This window comes from Schistocerca gregaria, chromosome 3, assembly GCF_023897955.1.
Source record: "Schistocerca gregaria isolate iqSchGreg1 chromosome 3, iqSchGreg1.2, whole genome shotgun sequence".
In the NCBI taxonomy this organism is placed as follows: Eukaryota; Metazoa; Arthropoda; class Insecta; order Orthoptera; family Acrididae; genus Schistocerca; species Schistocerca gregaria.
In genome coordinates this window covers 721,158,663-721,172,187 of record NC_064922.1, presented here as the reverse complement: position 1 = coordinate 721,172,187, position 13,525 = coordinate 721,158,663, and the positions used below count along the sequence as shown (strand labels likewise).

At 42.2% G+C, this 13,525-nt stretch overlaps 1 protein-coding gene across 1 annotated transcript; it reads right to left on the bottom strand.

Moving 5' to 3' along the window:
• Positions 1-738: 738 nt before the first annotated feature.
• On the bottom strand, positions 739-7,399 carry LOC126355199 (trypsin delta-like). The gene is made up of 2 exons (XM_050005428.1): positions 6,969-7,399; positions 739-1,182 (listed from the first exon to the last, which is right to left on the bottom strand). The coding sequence occupies exons 1-2, from the start codon at positions 7,371-7,373 to the stop codon at positions 820-822; spliced, it is 768 nt and encodes a 255-aa protein (XP_049861385.1). The 5' UTR covers positions 7,374-7,399; the 3' UTR covers positions 739-819.
• Positions 7,400-13,525: the final 6,126 nt, after the last annotated feature.

Genomic DNA, 13,525 nt, shown 5'->3' with positions numbered 1-13,525 from the left:
AAAGAAAAACTGAGGTACCAGGAAGGCAGCTGCGATGAAACATTGGGTAACAGAACAGATATTTCTGTTCATCGATGAAAGTACAATATTGTCAGGGACATTTCGAACATAGAAAAATAAGTCACTTTGGAATGAAATAAGTGCATAGCGCTTGGAAGTTCTGGCGAAACTGCTGTGCAAGAAAAAATGTGAAGAAATCGAAATAAATTGACTGTTAGAAAGAAAAGGAAACACAATTTTTTGTGAAATCAAAAGCAAAGGTGGTAGCCTGAAGAGTGTTATGGGAATTCTACTATGAAATGCACAGTAGAGGCCGGAAAGGTGGAAAGAGTTTATTGAAGGCTTGTCTGAGGGGGAGGACTTGTCTGACGACTTGATAGAAGAATAATTAGGACTCGACAGGGAAGAAACTGTGGATCCAGTAAAAGAAACAGAGTTTAAAAAAGTTTTGGGAGACTTGACATCAAATAGGGCAGAACGGGTGGATAATTCCCCTGTAAATTTCTGAAATCATAATGGGAAGTGACAACAAGACGGCTGTTATTTTTCTGTGTAGAATGTGTCAGACTAGCGATATACATTCATACTTTCAGAAACATATCATCCATTACATTCTATTGAGTACGTCCGTCTTCATTAGTCCTGATATGGAATTCATAATACAGGAGAATTCATCACTGTAATTTTGAGGACATATTACTTCGGTTAAGAATGAGTTGATAAAATTGGTACATGATGTAACAGTTTAAAAAAAGCTTTATTGTCATCGTTTTGTGTTACAGTGAAGAATAATTTATTCATTAACGGCTGGATCACTCGTTACACGCCAGTTACTTGTGTTATCCAGGAACGCAAGTTGGCCACATTAGAGTAGACGCCAGGGTAGCCGGCCTGAGCGCATCCTCGTCCCCAGGAGACGATGCCGTACTGGGTGGATCCTTTCACCAGTGGGCCGCCACTGTCGCCCTGGCACGAGTCCTTGCCGCCCTCGTCTTCTCCTGCGCAGATCATGCGCTGCGTGATCTCGCCGCCGTAGGCTGTGTTACAGGTGGCACGGGCCACGATGGAAGTGGTGACCGCCTGCAGCTGTATGGGGGAGGAGCCTCCGGAGGACAGGGCGCCCCAGCCCGTGATGGTCACCGCTGTGCCTGCAGATGGCTCCGTCGAGCCGAGGCTCACCGCCTGCAAAGTACAGTACACAACCGTCACGAAGCGCCCTTGATAACAGCAGGGGAAAGTGCTTCGGCAACACAATTTTAACACAACTAACAAAACTTTATGCTCGAATGTTTCTTCAACAAATTTCGGTTATCTACCCCTTAGCTGTACGTATGTTTTACTCATTAATCAGTAACCGATTTCAGCCTGTAGTGGACCATATGTATGAATGATAGTCAGCTGAGCATAACACTGAACCCATATCTACGACATGACTACTTCATAGTTTACAGAACTTGCCAAACGTCACATGTAAAATGTGACGTAAAATTTTATCTATTGCGTCGCTCATTTATTAAGTTCTACAACTTTGATTTGACGATTTCATAGTAAAAGAGAAAGTGAATGGGTTTTAAAGGAATTCATCCTGTACAGCCAAAATTGTGATTGCATTAGAACAGTAGAACAGCTCAAACACTGTACTCGCCACATATGAGTATGACGAAGGAATGGAGAAGAGAACATTAAAGTTTTGGAGAATATTTGTAACAAGAAAGCAATGTGTGAAAAACGGAGGAGAGAAACATGATTTAAATGTTACATGAAATGCTTGTTTACAGAAAAAAGATCAAGCTCTATAAGTGAACTACGTGAAAGCCTCATAAAATCAATAGAGAAGAAATTAATAACAGCATTAAATAACGCACATGAGCTTACGTACCTCGATGTAAGAAATTAGGTGAGAACTGGATGCATTAAATGTAATTAAATACCAGAAAATAAGACAAACGTGAATGAACGGCGTTAATGAATGTGTGAAGGAAGATCAGGCCTCCAGTAAGAAAACCTAAGCCAGTTGATAATCGAAGGGGGAAGCTTTGGGTGCCGTAAAAGGCAATCTAAATAAAAGTTGAATGCCTGAAGTGAAGAAGAAAATGATGATGATAATGATGACGAGTGATGCAGAGCTATAATGTCATCATGATGAGCTGTGTGGTAATTAATATCGACGGATTGTTGTTTTATATTCTTTAGTAAGCGTTGTAAGGCGATAATTTGTAGGGAGATATCATTGCTCAGTATTCTAGCAGTTAATGTCAAAATTTAGAGACTTTTAATTGATACACCTAGTCAGCTGTAGTGTGTGAGAACTGTTCCTTTACTAACGAAGGACTGACGTCAATAAAGGTTGGAGAAACTGAGTTTAGAGCATGGTAGTTGTGCAAACAGTTCTCTCAGCTACGATACTCCCCCTTCCCCTTCCTCCCACAAACTTAAAATTTTCAGTTTCATAGTAAAATTATTAATCATAAGTAACAAATTATAACCCGAGAACACTTCGAGGACATTCTCAACATTGCTACTGAAGAAGTAGTATTTGTTCTGGAAAATGAAGTGTAGCGCATACGAATTCAGACACATTAATTTCTTTGTTACGATGTTGTGCATAGCAATGGAAATGTTTTCTCAGTAAGAAATGAATGTTAGATAATTGATAGAGTGAGACGAAGAAACAGAGAAACCAAAGTCACCAAACGGTCGAGGACGTGCATCATATCAACAATTTCAACATGGAGAAGCAGCAAGTCGGAGGCAGTCGCTTTACCGAGGAACACCTACGCAGCTGAATGGTACTTCTCTATAAAATCGTTTTCGGATGGGCAGTACAATCTGAGCCCAGAAGTCCACTTCAGTCTAGTAATGGGAACACCAGCTATACCCCCACGCTCCTGGTGGAGCGACCACATTGGTTGAATTGTTGAATAATGGAAGTAGATCGGTTTATTTGACAAATGACGATTCCAAACCCACTCATTGGATAGAAACATGCAAAACTGAGCCATTTCAATCACAATGGTGATGTGTGAGGTAGCTTCTACGGATTTTGGTACCTTTAAACAAAACACTTGGGATTCTTATTTATCATTTAATTTCGCATTAAGACCCTTTACCGAGAGACCATGAAATAATCATAGGTAGTGTGACACTGTTTATTATTCACTCTTTCGCTAATCTAACCAAAATGTGATGTTCCACAAGATGTCTGTTGTAACACAACTAATAAGTGGCCGAATGTGAAGGAGATTTGTGTTTTATCGAGATTTGTGCTCGTGTGTAATTACATCACTGTATTTTGAAACGTAGAAGGCAAGAAGGCAACCAAGATATACCTTTTCTGCGACCAAGTGAGATGGCTCTGCGATTACCACATACGATTTCCATTTGCGAGTGCGTTGGTTCAAACCCCTGTCTGGACATCCAGACTTACAATTTTCCTTGATTTCTCTGTAACCCCTTAAGGAAATTTCACAGATGGATTTTCTAATAGAAGGCGTCCAAATTCCATCTCAGTCTTTCTCCCAATTGGAGCGTGTGTACTCCGTCTCTAATGACCATGTAGTCAATGAGACGTTAAACAATAATTATTCTAATTTCCTTTGACCATTCTGCGACTTCATGAGATTTATTTTGCAGTAGATGGGTCCCTCTGAAACACTACGTTTACAGTATCTTCACCCTTTCAGGCGTACAGAGGCTCAGCTCTATTCTTGTGTTAGGGCAAGCCATTGCTGACCGCCAAGTTGATAGTTTGGGAACACCACATCAGTATTAAGGTACAAAGAAATTGCAACTGGCGTTGCCGTTCCTATCCAGTAGGTGGGGCTCTGCTCTCTTATTTTATCGTAGGAAGTGTATTCGGGAAGTAAGGTCCGACCAGACATGAAGTGAAAACCACTGCGAAAATCCGATGGAACTTTGCACAGATGTCTTAGGGAGTGTCTTTACTGTGCCCACCGATAGCCTCACGTCGCACATTTCAGTTTAGAGCGCAGTCATCACGTTCAAACGCCTAAACAACCGTTTCTTCCTCCTTGCATATGGATGTGGTGAGAGACTTAGCCTGAAGCTATGCAGTCCGCATAACATAAATGTCGAGTGTTTCTTCCATCAAGACAATTTTCAGCTGGATTCCGTAGGTGCAATGTAAACGCTCCAGCAGCGTTTTCGATGGGTAGTGTTTGCTTATCCATAACACAGCCCTTAATTGGCTCCCACAGTGTTCATCTATACTCACACGAACCGCTGGCTAAGAAGACTACATTTTGGCACAGACAACATCAGAGAATTGGCGGAAAGCACGTGCTGCTATTTGGGACGTGGATGCTGGGTAGTAATCACAAAGTCACGACAAATGACTAAGTCGAAGCGGCGACTATTTAGAGAGGTAGCTGGAAGGTGTGGCTAACAGTTGCGAAATAATAATTTTGGTTTCCACTCTGGTTTTCATCTCGCGGACGATCCGACCGTACTTCCCGAATAGCCCTCATATCAATTAATAATTGGCGCTTGAATGCATCCTGGTTGCAAGTATGTTAGTAAGCTGTCTATATTTTTGTAAATATTGAGGCTATTTCACATATATGAAAAATGTGGCTCACTGATAAACGGGTAGGTTTAACATTATGTGGTCTCAATTATACCACAGTAACACCAAAATTATTTGAGGAGTATTGCGAGTTTTATAATATTTTGATCGCTTACACCTTCATGTGGAATCTACTTTCTCAAGAAGCACAGAGAGGCGGTCAACGTCGTGGACTCGGATTTGAGAATATGGTCGACTAACTGTCCGTGGCTTGTCTAAACTCCTTACGATGGATGCTGTGGTGGTGTCTTTGATAAAGATGTAGTGGAAATCTTCCTCCAATCTGTTAGGTCTGTCATTTGACAACTTTCACACAGATAAATATATTATATCAGGTATCTAGTCGTTTTGATATTCTACATTAGCTTAATTAGAAGATCAATAACGTTGAGTAGATAGCGTACTAGAATGACTGCAACTAGTTACTGCAAAATTATTTACTTTCCGATATTCGAAAAATGCAGACGTATAAAGTCAATGCAGGCTATTTAACTGTGCTCTTCACAAAGCGTTATGCGGACTCACTAAGTCGGTTGATACTGATAAGCCCAATGTAACAGAAGACCTCCAGCCAAACTGGCACTGACAGAAATGAGCTGAAACAACAAGCGAATGAATATCAACACTTGTACTGTAAGTGTTCCTGTGACTGCCAAGCAGTGGTGCGTATAGCTCCGATTTCGCTACTGTGAGGATTTGTACTGGAGTCTCGATATGCTCTGTGCTACGAAGTTTTGAAGATCTACGTTGAGTGTCTATAAATTGCATCTATACAATGGACATATTATAACGCCCGCAAACTCCTAGAGCTGAGAGTACTTCAGCAAAACACAGAACAAGCGTCTAGGTTACTGTTTGCTCACAAATCTGAAACACAAAACCGAGTCATATATTCGTTCCTTATTAAACCACTTCACCATGCCTCAGATACAACAGAGAAGCAAGAAATTGTCACTGTGCTTACACAGAAACGTCATAAATAGCTCGTAGTTGCGAAATCTACACATTTCTTGTTGTAACAGTGAGACTTTTCACTTATGTTCTTGTCATTAAAGCCTATAAGTCGTTCCCTTGCATTTTATCCTCTTTCGACAGCCACGGGAGAGTCCTTTATCACACTTTCGCCAGTCTCCAGTAAGGCTCGAGGCATATGTGTGTGTGCTCCCTGCAATTAACCCCAGCACCCAATACAAAAGCAGTGCCTTACACTATACAGGTCATGAGAGTCAATTACCTGCTTTTCGTATAGAAAGCTATTCTGGGACGTTCTAAGACTCCTATTACGACTAAGGACTCTGCCAGTGGAATTAACTGTTCTGCTTTTTTGTGGGGAATGTGGCTCACTGTCGCCCGTTAGAAATTCTGCGAAGGGTCAATTCGCGTCCTCTGTTCGTTAACCTTGCCGATTCCTTCGTATTAAAAGGATTCTCTTTCTCTTGTAAGATGCTATAGACCTTCATCCCTGGATTCCAGCACCTGGCTGTTTTCATCGATGTTTTAGAGGTCGGTATCCATCTCACATTCGCTCAGCAGCCTCGCCACGGCCAGCATGCCTTCAGCGCTATGAAGTCGCTGCCTCCTTTCTCTTTCGTTTACAGCAGTTAAACGTTCCTTTCGGCACAGCACAACACGACGTCTTTCCTAAGCTACCATCTCGTGGTCGCAGCATTCATAAGAATGATTAATCGTCTCTGCACCCTGTCCTCAGCGTCCACTATACATTAATTTCCAGAATTCAACACCACAGAAAATGTTCGTAGTCGTGCTAACCATATTTAACCAAAGAAAATTTAGCCTTCGTAAATCGAGATCTCACATCGAATACAAGATGCAAGCAAAGTGGTATAATATTACATGTATGGAGGCAAAATATTGTTGCCTCACACATCCTTTCAAAAAGCAGCAAAACTAAAAAAAAAAAAAGCAGCTACAAAACATGTGAAAAAATTAAAAATTTGATTCAATTCCTAAGTGCTTATGTTTCGTTACAAAACAAAAACAGACAACATGTCACGTACTAAAATAAGAATTTTACGTTATGAAGATATTTTTTTACCAAACCATAGCTTCCTCTCTGACCTCAAATAAATGTCATCATATGATAATTATCGTTCTAATTCATGATACTTTTGTTATGGACAAATATCTATTTGAAGAAGGTAATTTTAATGGCAGCTTACACCTTTCAGATTTGTTAAGTAATGCTGATACCTGGGAAGCATTCGCTTGTTACCGATCGAATTCAGTAGGTCGTATCGAATTTAGGGCACCTGGAACTATGTTCGAGAAAGAAAACAAAACACATGATCCTCAGCATACAAGTATAAGATGAAAATAAATTTCAGAAATGCTCAAGTAAGTACTTTATGTGCACGAGTTGTACCTGAACGTTGCTGCCGAAGGAGAATGATCCGGAGATTTGTACGACACCTACGTCGTAGTCAGTGGTATCGGAATCGTAATCCCCGTGGTAATACCCGTCGGCAGCATCGTAGACAGTGCCGCCGCTTCCGCGGGTGGACGATCCAGCCCTGAAGGACATGAAGTTGACGAAGGCGCCCTCGAGACAGTGGGCCGCCGTCAGCACCCAGTTGGAGCTGATGATGGAGGCACCGCAGCTGTGGGAGCCCAGCTTCTGCAGCGACAGCTGCCAGGGGTACTGCGAGATGTCTACGGCCTCGCCGCCCACGATACGGCCATCGAGGCGCGGTCTGGGTAAGTGGGACCTCGTGGAGGGCGCAGCGCTGCAGAGCGCCACCAGCAGGCACAGGACGACGGCAGTCTGCATGGTTCTGGCCGGCGGATGATCGCAGTCGGCTGTGCGCTGCTTTTATAACGGTCTTATCGATTACACAAGTGAGTCTCCACACTAATGACCTCTTGATAATCTGATAGTCACGGTCTCGCTATTAGTTCAGCGAGGTCAAAGTGATAAATAAATGTATGGGGAAATATGTTTCGTCACAAAAGTCTCACTAGTGGTACCTTATCTCACCCATTTTCTCCCATCCGGACCTTCAACAGCTACGCTGATAGATCAATCAGAGCACACTGAACTATTTGTAAGATAGGCGAATATTTTCCCTGGGAGAGGGAGAATTCTGAAACCACCTTTGTTCTTTAAGAAGAATCAGTATTTTCCAAATGAGGCCAACAAGGAAGAGCTGAAACCGATCACTATTACCACATCAGCTGGACACATCGGTGTTGGCAGTACTGCGTTGTCCCTCATCACGTAATGCTGTCCTAAGGCTTCAACTCATCTCAAGGTAAGACGAGCACTAATGTTCTGGGGACGGTCACCGTGGCAGAGTGGTTCTAGGCGCTTCAGTCTGGAACCGCGCGAATGCTCTGGTCACGGGTTCGAATTCTGCCTTGGCCACCAATGTGTGTGTTGTCCTTAGGTTTAATGGATCAAATGGCTCTGAGCACTATGGGACTTAACATTAGAGGTCTTCGGTCCCCTAGAACTTAGAACTACTTAAACCTAACTAACCTAAGGACGTCACACACATCCATGCCCGAGACAGGATTCGAACATGCGACAGTAGCAGTAGCGCGGTTTCGGACTGTAGCGCCTTGAACCGATCTTCCACCGCGGCCGGCTCCTTAGGTTAGTTAGGTTTAAGAAGTTCTAAGTTCTAGCCGAATATTGACCTCAGATGTTTAGTCCCATAGCACTCATAGACATTTGAACCATTCTTTTTTTTTGTGTTCAAGAGACGAACGCAACCACTTTTCCTCACCAAACAATGTAAATCATGGTGGAATCAACAGGGTTTCTTCACGTCTAATCTCTGATTCACTACGAGGCCCTACTGAGAGATGAGCATAGTGAGAAAAAAACAAACAGAAAACAGGTCTGTAGCTAGTGTTGGTCCACATCACACAATTAGTTACCTCGAGAACACACGTTTAGCCGGTGGCTTCGTGTGATGAGACCAATTAATGCTAAAGTCCATTCTTCTCTCCTCCACCCCCCCCCCCCCCGCCCCACCCACCTGATTCGTCTCCAGACCTTTGTAAACGAATACTGGTGATTGCATGGTAGTGCAACCCCCGTTGAGGTAGTTACCTTTGGAGGCAAGAACGAGATATTTGCTGAGACACATCATGTGTAAAAACTATTTTTTTTTACTTTTCTGGGGCAATTGCGAAGGAAAATGGTTTGGTCCCAGTTATCGAATGAGAATTAAAATCTGTTTCCTCTGGAATATAGATCTTACACACCAGTAAGTGGTAGTACCATTGTTTCAAATTCCACAGCAACTTCTTGAAGATGCCATAATGCAGTGAAGAAGAGGAGCTATCTCTGGTCTGTAGGCAACAGTTACAGCATCTTGGGTGTACATTTAAAAAGTTTTGGAAAAACAGAACTAAATTATCAAGCATCAATGTTATTCTAAGGAAATAATAGTTACTTAGTACAGATTGTTTTCGTAAAAGAGTACAAAAATTTATCAGAATATAGAGGACGCTCTGCTGAAAAATTTGAGATAGGGAACCTGGGTTCGGAGATACAAGCTTAAGGAAATAATACGAATAAAATCTCATTACTGTGTACTTTTTTTATTTACATTAGTTACTGTTCACTACAAATACCGTCACTGACACAGTGAACGTACCGTTTGTAAAGCGACTTATAAAACGTGCTGTAATAAATGTCTGTCAACGTCAATGCAAGCATGACATCGGCGAACAAGATTCTGACGCATCCTACCAGGAGCGTTTGAAAAGTCCATGCACAAATAAAAACTACTTACGAGTTTGCGGTAAACCTCTTTTATTTTTCTACAGAGCCTCCTTTTACACTTGCACACTTCTTCCAAGGATGTTCTAATATGTTGATCCCTTCCGAATAATACGAATAGCCCATGTCTGCAAAATAGCTATTAGTTGCTGCAATCACGTCCTTGTTTGAATAAAATAGTAGTCCGAGGGAACCAAATCTGGAGAACAGGGGAATGTGAAAAGAGCTGGAATTCTACCACCAGTAATTTGAGATCATAACTGAAGAGGTGCTTGCCGGTGCATTGTCTTGACGGAAAGGACTTTTGGTGTCGAATGACCGGCGTTTTTCTTGCAGATCACTTTTCAAGCGGCCCAATAACGATGGATAATATTCACCTGTAGTAGTTTTACCCTTTTCCAGATAGTCGATAGGATTATCCCTTGCGAATCCTACAGACAGTCACCATAACCTTTTCATCCTAAGGACTGGTCTTCGCCCCTTTTGGCGCAGTTCTCCCTTGGTAACCCATAGTTTAGATCGTTGTTTCATCTCAGGTGTATAGCAATGTATTATGTTTCATCCACAGTGACGAAATGACGCTTAATGTCCTCCCTAGACAGCTGCAAACCATCCTTGAAACACTTCACACGATTCCGTTTTTGGTCAAGCGTGAGCAATCACGGAACCCATCTTGCGGATAGCTTTCTGATGTCCAAATGTTTGTGCAAAATATTATGTACCTGTTCACTAACAATCTCACGCACCTTAACTCTTCTGTCATCCACCACCATGTCATGTATTTTATCAATGCTTCTGGAGTTGTAACCTCTGCAGGGTGTCCAGATCGTTCAGCATAACTAGTGCCCATATGGCCACTCCGAAAACTTTTAGACCACTTACGAACTTTTCTAAACGAAGGTACTGACTCACCGTAATGTTTATCAAACTTCTCTTTACTCTTCTGAGGCATTTTACCTTTCATAACGTAATGTTAAATCACCACACTAAATTCTTCTTCGTCGATTTTTTGGCAATCACTCTACTTACTTGAATGCTAAACACAAAGAAAAAGAACAACAAGGCTGAAACTTGGTGTGCGTTCTTTCCAAAGATGCTACTAACAAACGTGGCCTCGATACACGCCGGTGATGCCATCTCTCGGACTTTGCACGGACTTTACAAACGCCCCTCGTAAAATATCCCTAGTGTATTTCGAAGCACATCACATGCAAGTTACAGTTGTGCAACAAATCCACATCTGTATCCACTGCGGCCTCATACATAAGTAACTTGAGATATGCCCGTAGGAAATAATCAAAGGTATTCAGGTAACGTGACTTCCCAGACCATGAAATATGACCTCCCCTTACAATCAAGCGACCGGGAAATACAATACTGAGAAGGTTGCGGACGGCCACACCGGAATGACAGGGTTCATAGTCATGTTGTATCCACATCTTCTCGCTGTCAGCCAAGGGTACATTCTCCAACAACTCGTATAGAACTGTTTACACTAACCCCAAGTACAGGTGGCCAGGTAGAACATATGGCCAGATGAGATTGTTGCCTACAATGTCAGCACAAATAGTCCCAGCAAATAGTATTTGATGGCGTGACTACCACAGCATGGGGATTTTCCACATCGCACACCTGGCTATTTCTGCTGTTCGAACTACCGCCACCATCAAACGAGGCCTCGTCACTAAATAGCACGATTTAGAGGATGTCTGATCGATCAGTCCGTTACTGGAGCAACCACTGACTCAATGCGAACCTTAGTTCCAAGTCAGTCACAAGCATTGCATGGAATCGTCTTGTGAGATGTGGGTGTAATTGTTGCTCGTGGCGTATTCGCCACGTGCTAGTATGTGCAGCGCCAGTTTCACGTGCAATTCGACGAGTACTAGCAATGGGGTCCGTTGGAACACGTTCCAGAACTTCAAAATCGGGTGGACGAGTGGTCCTCACGCAGTCAGGTCCCTAGTTCCTTAATTCCAATGAATCAGTCTCCCACATTCTTCGATCGAGAGAAGTAAACAATAGTACAAAATTTTCAAATGTGTGTGAATTCTGAAGGAAACAAACTGCTGAGATCATCGGTCCCTAGACTTTTACACTACTTAAACTAACTTATGGTAAGAACAACCCACACACGCTTGCCCGAGGGAGGACTCGAACCTCCGGTGGGAGGGGCCTCGCAATCAGTGACATGGGGTCTGAAGCTGCGCGACCACTCTGAGTGGCAATTACTAGTCCTTCCGCAGCAAGAACATTCAAATATACTTCCCCACACAGAAGGTGCATGCCAGTGAGTTCTGTGGAAATGGACCGGTTCCGCTCCGTCTTACTATACTGGACGTCTGTGAACAGTACTGAGTAATGAATGGATGTGAACGTTCTGTCATGGGACAATGTATATATGACACAACAGAACCACATTACGGACAAGTAAAGTAAACAAAACCTGTATCAAGACTTCCTAGTAATCAGAATCGTCCTTCTCTTTTTCGTTGCAAGAACTACAGAGTGTACGTGCAAATAAACAGCACAGTACGTGTAAATTTGTACGCATGTTAGTTGTAATTAAGCTGGAAAAGAGTAATGCTATACAAAGCGGTAAACAAGTTTATTTCCACATCTTCTTAAGCTGGCTTCTCCGACCTCAGGTTCCCTACCTCAAATTGTTCAGTAGAGCATTGTCTACGTCTTCTTACATTTTTGCACCCTCTTACAGAAGCACCCTGTACCCTCTAACAAAATAAACACGATACAACTAAATACGACAGCTGATGTTCTTGGTGTCAAATTCAGACTGTCTAAAGAAGGGAACGCTTACAATCTGCAACATACATTCAGGCAACAGTCTCAATTCGTCAGACACTGTTTGAACCAATAGAACTCTACCATAAGAAACGGGCAGGCTCCTGACTTTGTAATAAACAAAATCTGGAAAACTTAATTTACCTAAATTGTAACAGTTGACAGGCTTACATCTTCAAAATGACTAGCTGGTACGCCAATCAGGTAAAATCATCGTGGGCGTTGAGTCAATCATCCCAACGACGTACCTGGTTGAAGATGCCTATTTGGAGAAACACCGTGTTCTGCTTCGTAAAGATGCCTGTAGCTGCCTGCTGCGCATCTTCGCCCGACCGGAATCGTCGAACACTTCAAAGGATATTTTTTAAGGGAACGAAGGTGTGATAATCGCATAGGGACAGATCAAACTATAGGGCTAGAGTATTTCCCACTTGGTTTGGCATAGCTTCCTCGATACACCACTTCAATATGGTGACGTATATAAACAAGAAGCAGTGTCATAGAACTTGGAGCACCATGCCACCACGGTGGTGTTCGAAGACATGCAGCACCATACATGTTCTCCATTCTTCAATGGCTCTACACCGATGTATGTATTTCGACAGGCAGGAAAAGAATAACAGCATATTGATACTGTTTGAACGCACTTGGTAATAGCGTGGAAATAGTTCGTGTTCCAGTATGTAAAGTAAGCACGTCGGGAAAACACGAAGGTAACACTAATCTCTTGACTACATGTTATAGTGTTCCCCTTTGTCTCAAAATGAGATATTTAATTGATAGTGTCCCAAAGGGAGACATTTGAATGAAATTATAATATTATTGTCGCGACACGAAGAGAAGATCATTGATGATAGAGAAGCATTTCTTTTTAACTGTGTGTTTTAAGAGTCTTCATTCTCTGTGCTTGGTTTAACAAAGATATGAAAGTAGGAGATAAATGTTCCGCTTGAACTATTTTCAATTCATTGTTTCTATTGGCAGTTCTAGTTATCCTTTTGGTTTAGATCAGAGGCGTCATTTTTGATTCTAGTCTCTTTCAGAAACCAAACTTTTTTAAAGTTGTTATGTAGCGGACAGCGTTTCACTATGAATTATTCTGTACTCCTATGTGACGCAAAATACCGCATTAGCGAATATTACACTACACTAACATTTTCACAAATACAACAATTAACCAAAGAGTACAATGGTCGTTGATGGAAGTATGTCAGACGCAGAGATATGGTAAATCAGAATAACACCACAAGAATTACAGGCGTGTAAACGCTTGCAAATAAAGTCATCAGCGTGCTTCGATAAGTAGACATCAAATACTCTGGTGTCTTTATTTGGTTCTTCCCCTGTACATTTGGTCATATCTGTGCGACATTTCGGAACTAGTGAAT